Source organism: Pyrgilauda ruficollis, unplaced genomic scaffold (assembly GCF_017590135.1).
Source record: "Pyrgilauda ruficollis isolate IOZ18807 unplaced genomic scaffold, ASM1759013v1 scaffold71, whole genome shotgun sequence".
Classification (NCBI taxonomy): domain Eukaryota; kingdom Metazoa; phylum Chordata; class Aves; order Passeriformes; family Passeridae; genus Pyrgilauda; species Pyrgilauda ruficollis.
In genome coordinates this window covers 900,479-914,258 of record NW_024528933.1, presented here as the reverse complement: position 1 = coordinate 914,258, position 13,780 = coordinate 900,479, and the positions used below count along the sequence as shown (strand labels likewise).

The window sequence follows — 13,780 nt, the reverse complement described above, 5'->3', positions numbered from 1 at the left end:
GGGGGGCGGGGCGGGGGGGTGAAGCTTCTCACCCTACTGAGGTTTTTTATATAATTTCCTTACTGTTTTTGTTATTGCTTCTGCAGGCAGTTTTAGAGTCTTCTTGGCCTAGTGGTAACCGCAGTGGCATATTCCTGTGGACAAAGGTACGAAATGTAGTTCGTGGCACAGCGCAGTTTAGGCAGTGCCTGAAGAAATCAATGCAGAGCCCACAAGTGCCTATGATACCAGGTAATAAGTTAATTGAAATAGATTTATTTCTGATGAACAAGGGCATAATATGCTTTCAGAGGGATTGCAGCTAACGTTGTGGCTTTTGAAAGTGGGAAATCTGTCCTTAAATGTATAAAAATTGATATTTGCCAACTTGATGCTTGTAACATACTGAAGAATTTTTTTGCGTACTGGAGAATTAATTATCTTGATTTCTGTTACCAGAATTTCATATTCTTACTTTACATGTGTGAGCAGAAGTATTTACTGTTGTCTGAAGAGGTTAGATGTATTTACAAACCTGAACAATTAAGTCCTCTCTTACTAACCAGCTCTTGTTCATGTCTTTAGCTCTGCGGAGTCCCACGGGTGGAAGTGATGGGGACATGGTGAGCCATGGTAGCGTGGATAGTTCTAATGATGCTAACAGTGGGGAGCACACCCTCTTCGTCAGTGACTTAGTCAGGCTTGATTCCGTTGATAATCACTCTAGCACAGGTACTGCTGGGTTTACTACTAACAGTTCCCTAAAAGGCTAAATTTTCTAGTCTCCTGTTGATTTCCCCTTCACAACTACTGCTTTCCCTTCTTGAGGCTGTAGAGGAGTGTGGAGTTAACTTGTTTCAAAAAGAAGTAATGAATTGTTGAACATTTCTCCTACTGCACATCATGCTTTAATTCAGAATGTACCATAGCAGAAATACTATTATATTAAAATAAATGTTTTGCTGTGTTTTGCTCACGTACCCTGCTTTTTGTGTTAACCTTCAGAAAAGGTATGAAGCCTCTGACATATGAGGCTGTTTAATTTTTGCATGTTGTCATTTATTCACAGAAGTGGTAGTCCATGTCAGTAAAATCTTTCCATGAAAGGAGTGATATTTACTGAGGTGATTAGAAGGCAATACTTGAAAATGTTTTTCCTTGATAATATCTCAGAAAGGTCTAATTAGCACTCATGGGATTAGTATGATATGTTAGGTTATGGTAAACTGTGCTTTTAAATGCCATATTTGCTTTTAAATGCCATATTCAAGTGTCTTAATAGTAGTTGCTAGACTTTGAAATAAGTAGAGAAATTGTCAGAACCTTGTCATACAGTTTTTAGGAGACACCATGGGAATGGAAAGGCAAGTGTTAAGCTGGAGAAAAACTCCATGTTAAACAAAGTGTGTACTCCTCTTGACAAACTGAAATGAAAAGAGTGCACAGGAGGTTAATAATTTAAGATGGCAAGACAAAATGCATGGTTTTTCTTATCTGCTCTAGTAGTGATCACATCCTACCTGTGCAGTTTCAACTAAACTCCATTTCTGTGTGTACTTCAAAACTTAATGCACAAAATGATTCTTGCACTCTTCATGTTTTTAATATCTTGACCCCTTCTGTAAAGAGAGCTTTGAGTCTGATTCCTGTGCTTCATCTGATATGTCTGCCTAGATTACTGAACTTCCCTTCTCTCTGCTCTTTGTTGCTCTGCTTTTTGCTCTTTGCTGTCTCTTGGGTGCCGCATTTGTCCTTGGCTATCACGGTGTGGGGTGCAGACTTATGGTGTGAAGCCTTGGATGCACGTGTGCATTATTTCTACCCTTGAATGTTACTCCTGCAGGTAATTCACCCATTTATTGATGGGGTATTGGCACTTCTGCTCAAGGCAGGGATACTAACTTTATTGAAAATCTGACAGAGAGAAAATAGGCACCTAAGAATGTCAGAACTTAATTTTCTATAGAAAAAGTTTTTCATATAGTAGCCAAATGTATTAATTGATGGCTGCTCATATTCTTAATTCTTTTTAATATAGTTGTTATTTGTTGGTAAAATAAATAGCAGTGATATGTATGGTAGATGAATTGTATCTGTCACCCAAATTTTACGGAGCTTCCTAATGCTTTTCATGCTCAATAACTTACTTTGATCTTTTTTCTTGCAGTAATGAGTGCTAATAGGTACTCTGAAGCATATGAAAAATCCAGTTTAACATGTTGCTGAGAAATCTGTCCATATAGTATTTTTGTCTTTTTGCACATGCATCAGCACTTCAGATAAAAAATAACAGAGAAAAGAGACTTTCTGTACTTTTTCATGTGACAAACTTCTTTGATTACTGTAAACTTTTGGGTTTTTAGTGAGTTACAGCTGGCAAGTTTAACTGGTATAGCAGAGGAACAGACTTTTTAAAAAATGTTTGTAGTTTTACTTTTTTTTTTTCTATTACAATTTATACTTTGGCATACAGTGAAAAGATTTAGCACAGTTTATAGTACAGGTTTTTTCCAGGGCTGTATTCACTTGTTAGAAGCTTGCTTAATTATGACTGTGCTTGTCTAATTTCTTTTGTTAAGGCTTTGAGAATTTAGCTTACCCAGCAGTTAAACATTTCATGCTAATTTGATAGGAAAGGAATGAGAGCAGATACAATACATTAAAAATAGTTAGTCACCCTAGTGTTTCTAGGGGAATAGCTCATATTTAGTATAATTAGAAAAGTAAATTTGGATTGGTATAGCCAAATTATCTCGGTGTTATTATCACTGAGTAGGTCTTTACACAAATTAGACATTTTGGAGATCTTAATGTGAACTTTTCTGGAGAGATAACAAGTGAAACAAATAAATTTAAGGTCCTTTATTTTCTTATTGAAAACACATTTAGGAAGGGAAAATGAGCTTGAAGCATGTGTTTGTATTTCTTCCAACAGGTGATCAGTCAGACCAGGGTTACAGATCCAAGGATGAACTCTTGAGAGATGGTGAGGATAGTCTTCCTGCAACTGAAACACAAGTAGAGAAAGATATTTCTTCTAACCTTGAAGACTTAATAGGAGGTTAAGTATGCCTGTTTGTGTTGGTGAAGGCTTTTGGTAATAAATGTGTTTCATGCATTAGAATACCACAGATACCCAGCACATTGAATTAATAATGTTCCAAGGCTCAGAATAGGATAGATTTCATATAGTTATTTTACTTCTGTGCCCTAAATTATAGCAGTGGGATGTGTATAGGTAGAAAGAACCTTTTATTAGATTAACTTAATATAGATGGAAAAAATGGACAAATGTTGGGGTACACAGTAATTTACATTCCATTTCCCTTATTTATCTGTTTGAAATCTTGACAATTTTTTTAGCTGTACCTGTTGACCTAATAAAAGGTGTTACTTTTTCTTACAAACTCTTCCCAGCTATAGATGGCCTTAGGGCCATCTCCTGTCTTCTGTTCACATTTTGCCCTTAGTTTTTCTGTATTTTGTTGTTTTCATTACTGAATTTGTTTCATATCTGGGTTATGAGATCCTTTATGTGAGTTAGGGCTTTTAAAGCTCTCATTAAACAAATTGCTCTGCATGAAAATCTGTGAACTACTTATTCTGCTTTGGTTAGTTGAAGTAATACCATGGGGAGAAATTGGCAAATACTGTAAGCCTGTGAACAGCTAAGCACTCTGCATAATGCTGGCAGCTGTAACCTTTCTGGGTATTGCTCCCAGGAAATGCTCAGTACTTAGTAGGACTGATCCTTTAGTTTGTTATTACATAAGGCAACAGTTGGAGTTTATATTTTACATACCAATGCCAATAATTACTAAGTTAAATCTTAACTTTATCTATCTATCTATCTGTCTATCTATCTATATATCTGTATGTCTGTGTACTAATGTTCGCATTCTCTTTCTTGCAGAGATTTCTACAGAAAAATCTTATGAAAAGCAACAGCTGAATATAGAAACTCCAAGTCCAGCTGATCCACCTGCTTGGGGTAACAGTATTGTGAAAGTTCCATCAGGCATTTTTGATAGCAGTGGAAGAAAGAGCAGTGATGGTGAGTCACTGGATGAAACAGAGCTTGCTAAAGTCCTGATCTTCTTGTGCTGTAGTGTTTTGCAATCTGTTTCATGTTATGAAAAGAAACAAAACTTCTGTTCAAGGTGCAGATGTCTTGCACAATGTTTGCTTTCCACCATTATCCTGTGCAGGTAACATAGAAGGAACCTCTAGATTCTAAGGTTGAAAATCACTATTGTGTAGACTGAAATCAAGATTGTCCCTGCCCTGCACTGAGAGTGTTTCAGTAATATACTAGGAAACAAAGAGAAATTGTGTCTCCAGTCTTGATTTTGTCATCTAAATCTTGCTGATCTTGGACAAGTTTGTCCTGCAGCTTACATTGTCAGTCTATAATGCAGGAACAGTGTGTGTTGTCTTTATGCTTTACAAAATTTATTTACTTATCTCAGAATTTGTGATGAGGAAGATTTACGGATATATAAAAGCCAGATCTTGGGGATCAGTTTTTTTTTTTTTCTGCCTTTGCATCTGTCCTTTACTAAGACAAGGTAGTCCAGCTTCTTTGTAGCTTGATAGCACAGATTGGAGTTGGAGGTAAGAAGTTGCTTGAAACATTTTGGCAATTATGAAAACTGATGGTTAGCCAAGAAGCAGCATTGATGTGAGGCTCAAACTTGCTCCAGCATGTGGATATGGCACAACAGGTCTTCTCTTGAGGTCCTAATATAGTAGAATTTCCATACGTATGAAGATTTTAACTTTGCTAACACAGCTATCCAGGTAGTAAATATTCCCAATTACCCATTGGAAATAAGAACATATATAAGATTAGTTTATGGCTTCCACGTCCTAAACTTAATTAGTATTTTCTAAATATACATCTGTGTCATAAATGAAATAATGTATCTGTATTGGGCAGACACACATTATAGTATTTTTCAGAACCAGAATGAACTATAGAGTTTGATGTTTAAATCTTGAATGTAGCTCTTGGGTTGGGGGAGGGGGGGAAACCCATAACCAACCAGAGCAACTTTTACTTAAAATTGTAGTTTCCTTTAGTTCACAGATGTAGTACTTACTCTCTGGGTGTTGGCACAGGGAAAGGCAGTAGAAGCCATAAACAGCTTTAATTCTAAAGACCGGGTGGCTTTTGATCTGCAGGATGTGTTTGCAGTGAAATAATGTGTTCATGCTAGTGTAACTTCTTAATGGATATCTTGGGACTGTAGTACATGCAGTCTTCTCTATGTAAGGAGATTAAGGAGATTTCACATGGTTTCAGGAAATAAACATTTTTGGTGGCTATGGACACCATATTATTAATGTTTTTTCTCTTTTAGAAACTGTTTCTAGCCCACTGTTCATAACTCAGGATTCAGTTGAAGATACAGTCTTTGGTAATGTTTCTCCTAAGAAAACAAATGAAAAAAGACAGAAGAGGCAAAAATTCTTTTCACAGAGAAGCTGCAGTTTCAGCAGTGAAAGCAGAGCTGGAATGCTGCTGAAAAAAGGCAGCTTGGACTTGCATTCTAAAGAAATAGCAATAATGATGGGAGCAGATGCCAAGATCCTAACAGCAGCTTTATCTGGGGCCAAAACTCCACTTTCTCATATGAATAAATCACACAGTTTTGAAAATATCACTGACCAGCAGATTTCTGACATAAGTGGCACTTGGAGAGGTGTGACTGAAAGTGATTGGGAGCTAGAACATAGGTCTTCACCAGTACTGGAAGAACCTGGGGAAGGGCAGGAGGATCTTGAGAATGGAAGTGATGGAAATATGACCACAGTGGAAGACATGAATCTTGAACAGTCAGATGAGTCTAAAAACCAGAAAACAGAATCTAAAGATGCAACTGCTAGAAGAAATAGCTTTTATGGATTGGTTAAGCCTATTGAAAGGGAAGATGTTGAAGTAGGCTTGGACCCTCTGTCTTTGCTAGCTACTGACAGTACACAAACAGGTTATCCAGAACCTGGAGAAAAGCTGATGTCACCAGTTGCAGCACGTAATTTAGCAGATGAAATAGAGAGCTATATGAATTTGAAGAACCCATTGGGTAGTAAGTTTCCCAGCATGGAACTGCACAAGCCAGATAAGGAAGCAGATACTTCTGGTACACTTGGTCACTCCCAAGAAAGAAGGTCAAGCCTGCCTTTGGATCCCATCCTGCCATCCTCCAAGTGTTACGAAAATCGAAGAAGTCCTTCTGTCTCCAGATCCAAAACATTCGCTGTACGATCAAAGCAACAAACTCACCCACAAGTTCAAAAGGAGCGGTCTTCATCTTTGACAGGACTGGGTCGCTCTTCCCCACATGGCTCATTAGGAACTGTTGTAACAACTTTATCCAATTTGAAGTTAGACAATATACTGTCTGGACCAAAAATAGATGTTTTGAAAACAGGCATGAAGCAGGCTGCCAATGTGGCCAGTAAGATGTGGGGAGTGGTAACATCAGCATATAGTTACTCAGATGATGAGGTAAGTGTTTTTCTGTATGAAAAATTTGGGGACACAAACTTCTGTGTCCAGAAGACTGCTTCTCTAGGTGGTGTTTTTTATTAAGTATTGACTTTTATTAGCTAATAAAAATTACACTTTATCTATGGTGTTTTTCCTTGCCATTAAAAAAACCCCACTTTTCAGACAAAAGGAAAGGCTGTTTGTTCTCAACAAAAACCTCCTATTTGTTTATTAATCTTTTTTTTTTTTTTAATATGTAAAGAAACTGAACTAAGAAACCCTGGTAAGTACAAATTTATGTCACCTTAAATGATGCCCTATCTTACTTTAAAAAACTAAGTTGTGAAATTAAATTACAAGCCCAGGAAGTCAGGTTGGTGAGGGTCAAAGTTGAAAGTAATATCAGGAGTTTGGAAACTAAATGTTATGGTTCTTCTGTGAGTAACAGAGTGTTTTTCAGACTAAAACATTTCACATACTAATGACAAGAATGAAAGAGGATATAGAGGGACGAATATTGTAACTTCCTCTTTTTTGTGATATCTTGTTATTGTGCCTTCAAGTGATATGTCTACATCATTTTTCCTGTTTCTTCTGTAATGAATAAATTTATGTCATTATTGTTTTGTCACTCCATTTGTCAGTTTTTCAATATCCTCCTGCTTTTTCCAGTATCTGCACTTTTAGAGGCTGCATAGATTTATCTTTTATCTGATAATTTTTTTACAACAAGATTTCTCTTAATCTGTTAGTTTAATTATTTATTCTTTAGGATAAAAATGGAAGTCAAATAATGGATGTGGAGGTACTCAAAAATGGTACTTTTTCTTCTTGCATTAAAGGAAGAAAGATATCAACCAGACTATAATTTCCCTGTGGGCTTTGAAGACAGTATTTTAGGAGATAATCTGTCATCAAGAATTGGAGTCCCAGGCCTACTTACAAATGAACTTGCACAAAGCACTACTAGTCTTGGTAGTAGCAGCAGTGGTGGTGATGTAGGAAAACAGCATTACAGTGCAGGTGAGATGATTTGGTTTTATTTCCCCCTGATAACTTGATTATAATACAACAAACAGGGAAAACTGTTGTTTGTGAAATCACTCAAAACAATGGAAGCTATGATAATGTGAAACTATTTCAATCCCTTAAGAGTGTTACGAGCAAATTTTTACTTCCATTCTATACTCTTCCCTTGCAGTAGCTTTTCTCTTTGTTGAATGTATAAAAAGCTGATACAATATGCAGGAGTTTAACCATGAAAATACTTAGAAGATTGCTAACTAGTTATAGCAAGAAACACCTGCTCATTCATGTAAACTCCTAGGACCCTTGGAAGTATTAATAGTGAAATACTAATACAGAAAAGCTGAGCAGTTTGACAGCTGCAAATAGTTGCATAACAGAGACAGATCATTTGAGGGAGGAAAGAAGCAAACCAACCAAAACCAAATCAACAGAACAACCCTGTAGTTCCATGTGCACAAAAAGCCTAAAGCAATACAACACTAAAAGTTATGCATCTTTACCATGGAATAGAAAGTGTTGGATACATACTTGATTTGAACTTATGTAGGTGAATAGTTGATGACTGTGAGCCTGTTGCAAACTTTCCTTCCCTCCTCCCTGCCATATGTAAAACTGGAATGAATAAATCTAGTAATTTACAGTTCAGATTTAATTCAGTTAGATTTTATTATTATTTTGAGAAAAAAGATGTGTTTCTGAACCTGCTGTGGGGTTGGTTTAGGTCTCTTTGCAATACAATACTTCAGTGATGCAAATATTGTAAAGCTGTCTGCTTTACAGAGAGAGAGAAACATCAAGAGAGGAAGAACTATCTTGCATAGTGGAGATAAAGTGCCCCTGTATCGCAAAATCTTGACAAGATATCTTGTAGTTCCATCTAGTTAGGATGGTTATAAAAGCTAACTATAAAGAGTGGCAGCCAACAGTGCATGCAAAATTTGTTCACAAACATAACCTTGAGCTAAAAAAACAGGAGCCTTCTTTATGATGACGGGATACTGGTGGTGATTTTTTTAAAAGAGAAATTTGGGCTTGTGAAAAATAATTCTGATAATTTTGCCTTCTCGGAGTGATTCCATCCATTTCCTTTTGGTGAATATATTCCAAGTATTTTTCCCCTCTTCCTGGACCAGGCTCATAATCATAAAATCTAGCATTACCAAAGAAAAAAGATTTTGTTTAGTGCAGTGTTAATCAGGGAAAATCTAAGTGCAGTAATGGCATTTTTGGTATCATACGCCTCACCTGGTGCTGTCCTTACATTGGCTGTTTACATATGGATGTATTATTCAAGAAATCATGACTTGTCAGCTTTTTAGAACTGGTCAATATACATTGAGCAATCTTACTGCTCTTTACCAGTCTATTTTTTGTGGTTTTCTTTTACTCATTTGTGACATATTGTGTTAGAAAAGTAACCTTGAAATGTTAATCATGAACATTATATCTATCTATATTGTAATTGTAATATCAGTGAGATACTCATATCTTTGGAGATCTTTTGGTACAATTTTCTTGCCTTGGTTGAACAGAAGTTATTTTCTTTGGGAATGGATTAATTCTTTGCTTGAATACAAAACTCAAATTACTCTTTTTGTACAGGTGAAGTTTCATTCCCAAAAAGTATGAAAGTTCTAGATTCTGAGAAATCAGAGCACAGCTCTTCACATAATACTAGTTTATCCAGCATTTTCCAGAACTATGCAATGGAGGTAAGATTAATAAACTCGTAGATAAAAGCTATAATTAGTCAATAGTACTGTACGCTTTAATTACCTGTTTCATTGCATTGTGGTTGGTTTTTTTGAAACAATTTTTTCCTTGTTTCTGCTGCAGAGATGCTTAATACTTGTAGCTTGGAGTGCGACAGCAGCTTTAAAAAAGAAGAGTGTTTTATGTATCCATCATATATATAGAGAAAAAGTTGTTCAGGGAAGGGCCAAAACTTGACGTGAAAGAGAAGTTAGAGATGAAACTGGAGCTTTTGTGGGGTTTTAGATTTTATTTTCCTTATGAAAATTGTGTTGTTAGTAAATAATTGTGATGAGTTGACCGCAGCCAGCACCAAGGCCCTCACACAGGTATTTGCTTATTCCCCTTTAAATGGGGGACTGAATTGAAAGGGCAAAGGAAAAAAGGTTGAGAGTTGAGATAAAGACAATTTAATACATGAATTCTGGGGGAAAAGATAAAAAAGAGGGATACACAACCAAAAGAAAATAGTAACGCAGAGATCAGTCAACACCCTGATACCTCAAGGAAGAGCTACCTTGGAAAAACACAGAGTTTAATCTCTGAAATTGATGTTACACAGTGTCATTTGATCAGCTGAGGCCAGCTGTCCTGGCTGTGTCCTGTCACAGCCTGCTGGCTGAGTTGTGCACATAATGAAAAAAGTCCATGATGATGTATAAAACCCTGTGCAGAATAACTAAAATATTGGAGTGTTATCAATTACCATGGAGCTGGTTACCAGACTGAAACACAGGACTGTAAAGAATACTAACAAGAAAATTTACTCTATCCCAGCCAAACCAAATTAAATAATGTTTTAGTATAGTTCTCTGTTTCAGAGAACTACCTGTAGATGCTTTCAGATTTCAGATACATAGGCAGTGGTCACTGCATTTGCCTTGGTTGCTTTTTTTTTGAGCTGCAGTGTTATTTTGCTAGATCCTGTGTAATTTTCATTTATGTTTGGACATCTAGGCTTGTCAAGCTTCTGCACTGCATTATATAAAGGGTATAGCATAGTAAAAGTGGCATTATAATGAATATCTATTAGCTCTAAAATTTATTAGAAGCTGTGTTTGATGCTGTTTTTTGGGGGTTTTTCATCTGACTGAAACAATGAAGTAAGATAATAGAGTAAGGTATATAGTCCGTTCTTCAGTTAGTACAGAATTATCATTTTTCTCCAGTTCTCTATCTAACTTAGTGGTGAGACTTCTCTTGGGTAAAGACACAACATTCTGATTTTCCACTTGTACTGGTTTTGCATGGCAAGGATTGGGTAGCAGAAGAGCTGCCAGAGCTTTCCCCCATGTCCGACAGAGCCAATGCCAGCCAGCTCCAGGCTGGACCTTCACTGGCCAAGGCCAAGCCCATTAATGACAGTGGCAGCAATGTTGGGATAGTGTATTTGAGAAAGGGAAAAGAATGCTGTGCAACAGCAGCTGCAGGAGAGGAGTGAAAACACATGATGGAAAATCCCTCTACAGATACCCAGGTCAGTGCAGAAGGAGGGACAGGAGGTGCTGCAGGCACCAGAGCAGAGATTGCCCTGCAGCCTGTGGTGCAGACCAGCGCGAGACAGCTGTGCCCCTGCAGATGTCGTGCATCCCCCTGCTCCGTGCTGGAGCAGGTGGATGCCCAAAGGAAGCTAACCCTACAGACAGGAGCCAATGATCCTGGCAGGGCCTTGACCTCATGGGGAGAGGAGCCCAGGCTGGAGCGTGTTTTCTGGCAGGACTTGTGACCCTGAAGGAGATCCATGCTGGAACAGCTAGTAAAGAACTGAAGCCCATGGGAAGGGCTTACCCCATAGACGTTTGTGTTAGTAGTATGTCCTGAGGGAAGGACCCCATGCAGGGGAACAGTGTGAGGAGGGAGGAGTGTCAGAAAAACATGGGATGGATTGACCACAATCCCCTTTTCCCATTTCCATGTGCCATTTCAGGGAAGAAGGTGGAGAAATCAGAAATTAAAGTAAAGCCTGAGAAGAAGGGAGGGGTAGGGGGAACATGTTTTGAAATTTGAGGTAATTTCTCATTAACTTACTTGAACTTCTAATTGGTAGAAAATTAAATTCATTTCCTCTGGTGGAGCTTGTTTTGCCTGTGATAGTAATTGCTGAGTAATCTCCTTTTCCCTATTGTGACTCACAAGCCTTTTGTCATATTTTTCTTCCCCTGTTCACTTGAACAGGGAGATTGCTAGAGTGGCTTTGGTGAGCACCTGGCATCCAGCCAGGGTTGACACACCACACTATTATAAAGGTTTCTTCTGTGTTTGATTGGTTTTGTGGGAATGTTTTGCTCTTTTGGATAAGTAGACATGCATTTACTTATACAAATCAAAGCGATTTGTATATGCTGAAGTCTTCATAGAAGCAAGCAATTGCAAATGCTAAATTAGTAGCCTTTTGGGGTAATGATTTTTCCATGTCAGAAATAAATTACTTAGGTCTTCATTTCATAGGTAAAAGTTAATGTGGATGAGATAATTCTGAGTATGGTGAGAAAGAAGGGGTGAACTCATTTCTCCCCACTGGCCTTCTGGTACCTGTTAAACTTCTATGGGTACTAAGCCTATAAAAAACAATTGTAAAAGAGCCCCGATAACATTAATTCTTTGCTGTTCTAGGTCTTGATGTCAAGTTGCTCTCAATGTAGAGCTTGTGATGCTTTAGTTTATGATGAAGAAATCATGGCTGGGTGGACAGCAGATGACTCAAACCTGAACACTACCTGCCCTTTCTGTAAAAGTACCTTCCTACCTTTGCTTAATGTTGAATTTAAAGACCTCCGTGGCTCTGCAAGGTCAGTGCATTTTATAGATACTCTATTTCTGCCTTTGTACCTGTGTGTGGTTATATTTTGCACAAGAGGACCTTTGATATCTTTCCCCGTCTAGATGTTAGCAAGAATGTTACTGCCTATTCAGTGGTCGTGATTGCAGTGAAGGAAGTTATAAGTTGTGTAAACTATTCAGTTGCATTATAAAACAGCCAAAACCCAAAGAACTAGTTGCCTATTTTAATTTTTTTGTTTCATAGTTTCTTTTTAAGCATATGGAAGGTGTAAGTCAGTTTTCATTTTGTTTTGATGTTAAGACAAAGCCTATGGACTTTAAACTTTATAAAAACATAGGAAGACGTTCTTAAATCTGTCAGCAAAGAATTTTTCCCAGACCAAATTCAGCATTTAGTCCCAATGCTCAGCCTTATTGTTTCTGCAGTTTAAGCTTCTCTGCTTGCTGTTTTTAACCTCTATTAATTGCACTGTGGAAAATGGAACTTAAAATTAAGTTCCAGTTCTCACTGTAGTGGTTATTGCTGTGAAGCAGAGGTTCCACTAGTTCTCTAATGCAGAAATTTAATACCTGTATTAACTGTAGAGTGTGTACTTCAAAGAATTAGCAAAGCAAGACACATTTGTGTTGTCATGTGCTTGTAATGGTGTATGATCATGTAGTCTGTAATGTCACATTACAATAGCAACCATTTTTAGTGATGTGTCACCTATTAATACACTGTTGCTGATTTGAAGCCATCACAAACTAAGTTCATCTGTAATGATTTATGTCTAGTGTAGGATGCCTTCCTTTGCAGATCAAATCTCTCTATGTGTTCATTTACTCTGCCTGTATAAGTTGCAGGGGTGAGAACAGGATGAAATTTATGGTCTGTTGTCAAGCTTTTTAATGTTGTGTTTCCTTCTTTTGCTACTTCTGAAAAGTAAATGTAGAAAATAATAACTTTATGATTTTATGCTTATATCTTTACCTTTGTATTTTTCTCCCTCCCATTCATGTTGTAATTTCAGCTTTTTCCTGAAGCAAAGTACCTCAGGAGATAGTTTACAGAGTGGCACCCTTCCATTAAATACGGATCCTCTGGAGCAGAAACCGTTGTCCAGTCCAGCCGTTGCTGACTTGATCAGTTTTTCAGATCACCTGCAGTCCAGCCACACCATAGCTGAAGAAACTAGCTCTGCAGCTGAGCAGGGGTAGGTAAAACAGGATTGTTACCTCTGTCAGAAATGCATCAGTACTTCCATACTTATAAGGGTAAGGTTGAATTTTATACCAAAAGTGGTGAAGTACAGTTGTAACTTGAGGATCATCTCTTTCCTTTCTCACTTTCTGCATGTTTTAAGTATGCTTTTATCAGTTTGAAGTAAACTCATTCCACCAAGTGAGGAGGTTCTAGAGATACAGCTATAGAAATGAATCTTCATGTCCGTCTGCTATTGATGAATAGGTAAAACCTTTACTCAGTATGGTTAAAACCCAATCACTGTTTAAACTCACATAGAAATTCAAGCATTGCTTCTCCTTTCATTGTATGTATGATTTAACAATAAGGCCACTGCACTATGGGAAAAAATAAGTCCATTTGCTGGAACACTTTGCTTGAGAGAAAGTTTTGGGAGCACTCAAGACTTGTGCTGACCTTGTGTTCTATGAGAAACCTGTGTAAAACTGAAATTCTGAAAAACAATATTGCTTTTGAAACAGTTTGAGGAAAAAAATCATTAAGGGGAAGGTGTCATGTTG

General features: G+C 37.5%; 1 protein-coding gene across 3 annotated transcripts in view; it reads left to right on the top strand.

Annotated features, from left to right (window-relative positions):
- DENND4C (DENN domain containing 4C) overlaps positions 1-13,780 on the top strand; it is a 72,146-nt gene that overhangs the window by 46,260 nt on the left and 12,106 nt on the right. For all 3 annotated transcript variants that reach the window (XM_041485519.1, XM_041485521.1, XM_041485520.1), the window contains 9 exons: positions 87-231; positions 565-711; positions 2,915-3,040; positions 3,893-4,033; positions 5,343-6,490; positions 7,315-7,495; positions 9,104-9,213; positions 11,867-12,042; positions 13,048-13,230. In XM_041485519.1, the coding sequence (XP_041341453.1) occupies positions 87-231; positions 565-711; positions 2,915-3,040; positions 3,893-4,033; positions 5,343-6,490; positions 7,315-7,495; positions 9,104-9,213; positions 11,867-12,042; positions 13,048-13,230 (2,357 nt within the window). The remainder of the gene's footprint in view (positions 1-86; positions 232-564; positions 712-2,914; positions 3,041-3,892; positions 4,034-5,342; positions 6,491-7,314; positions 7,496-9,103; positions 9,214-11,866; positions 12,043-13,047; positions 13,231-13,780) is intronic.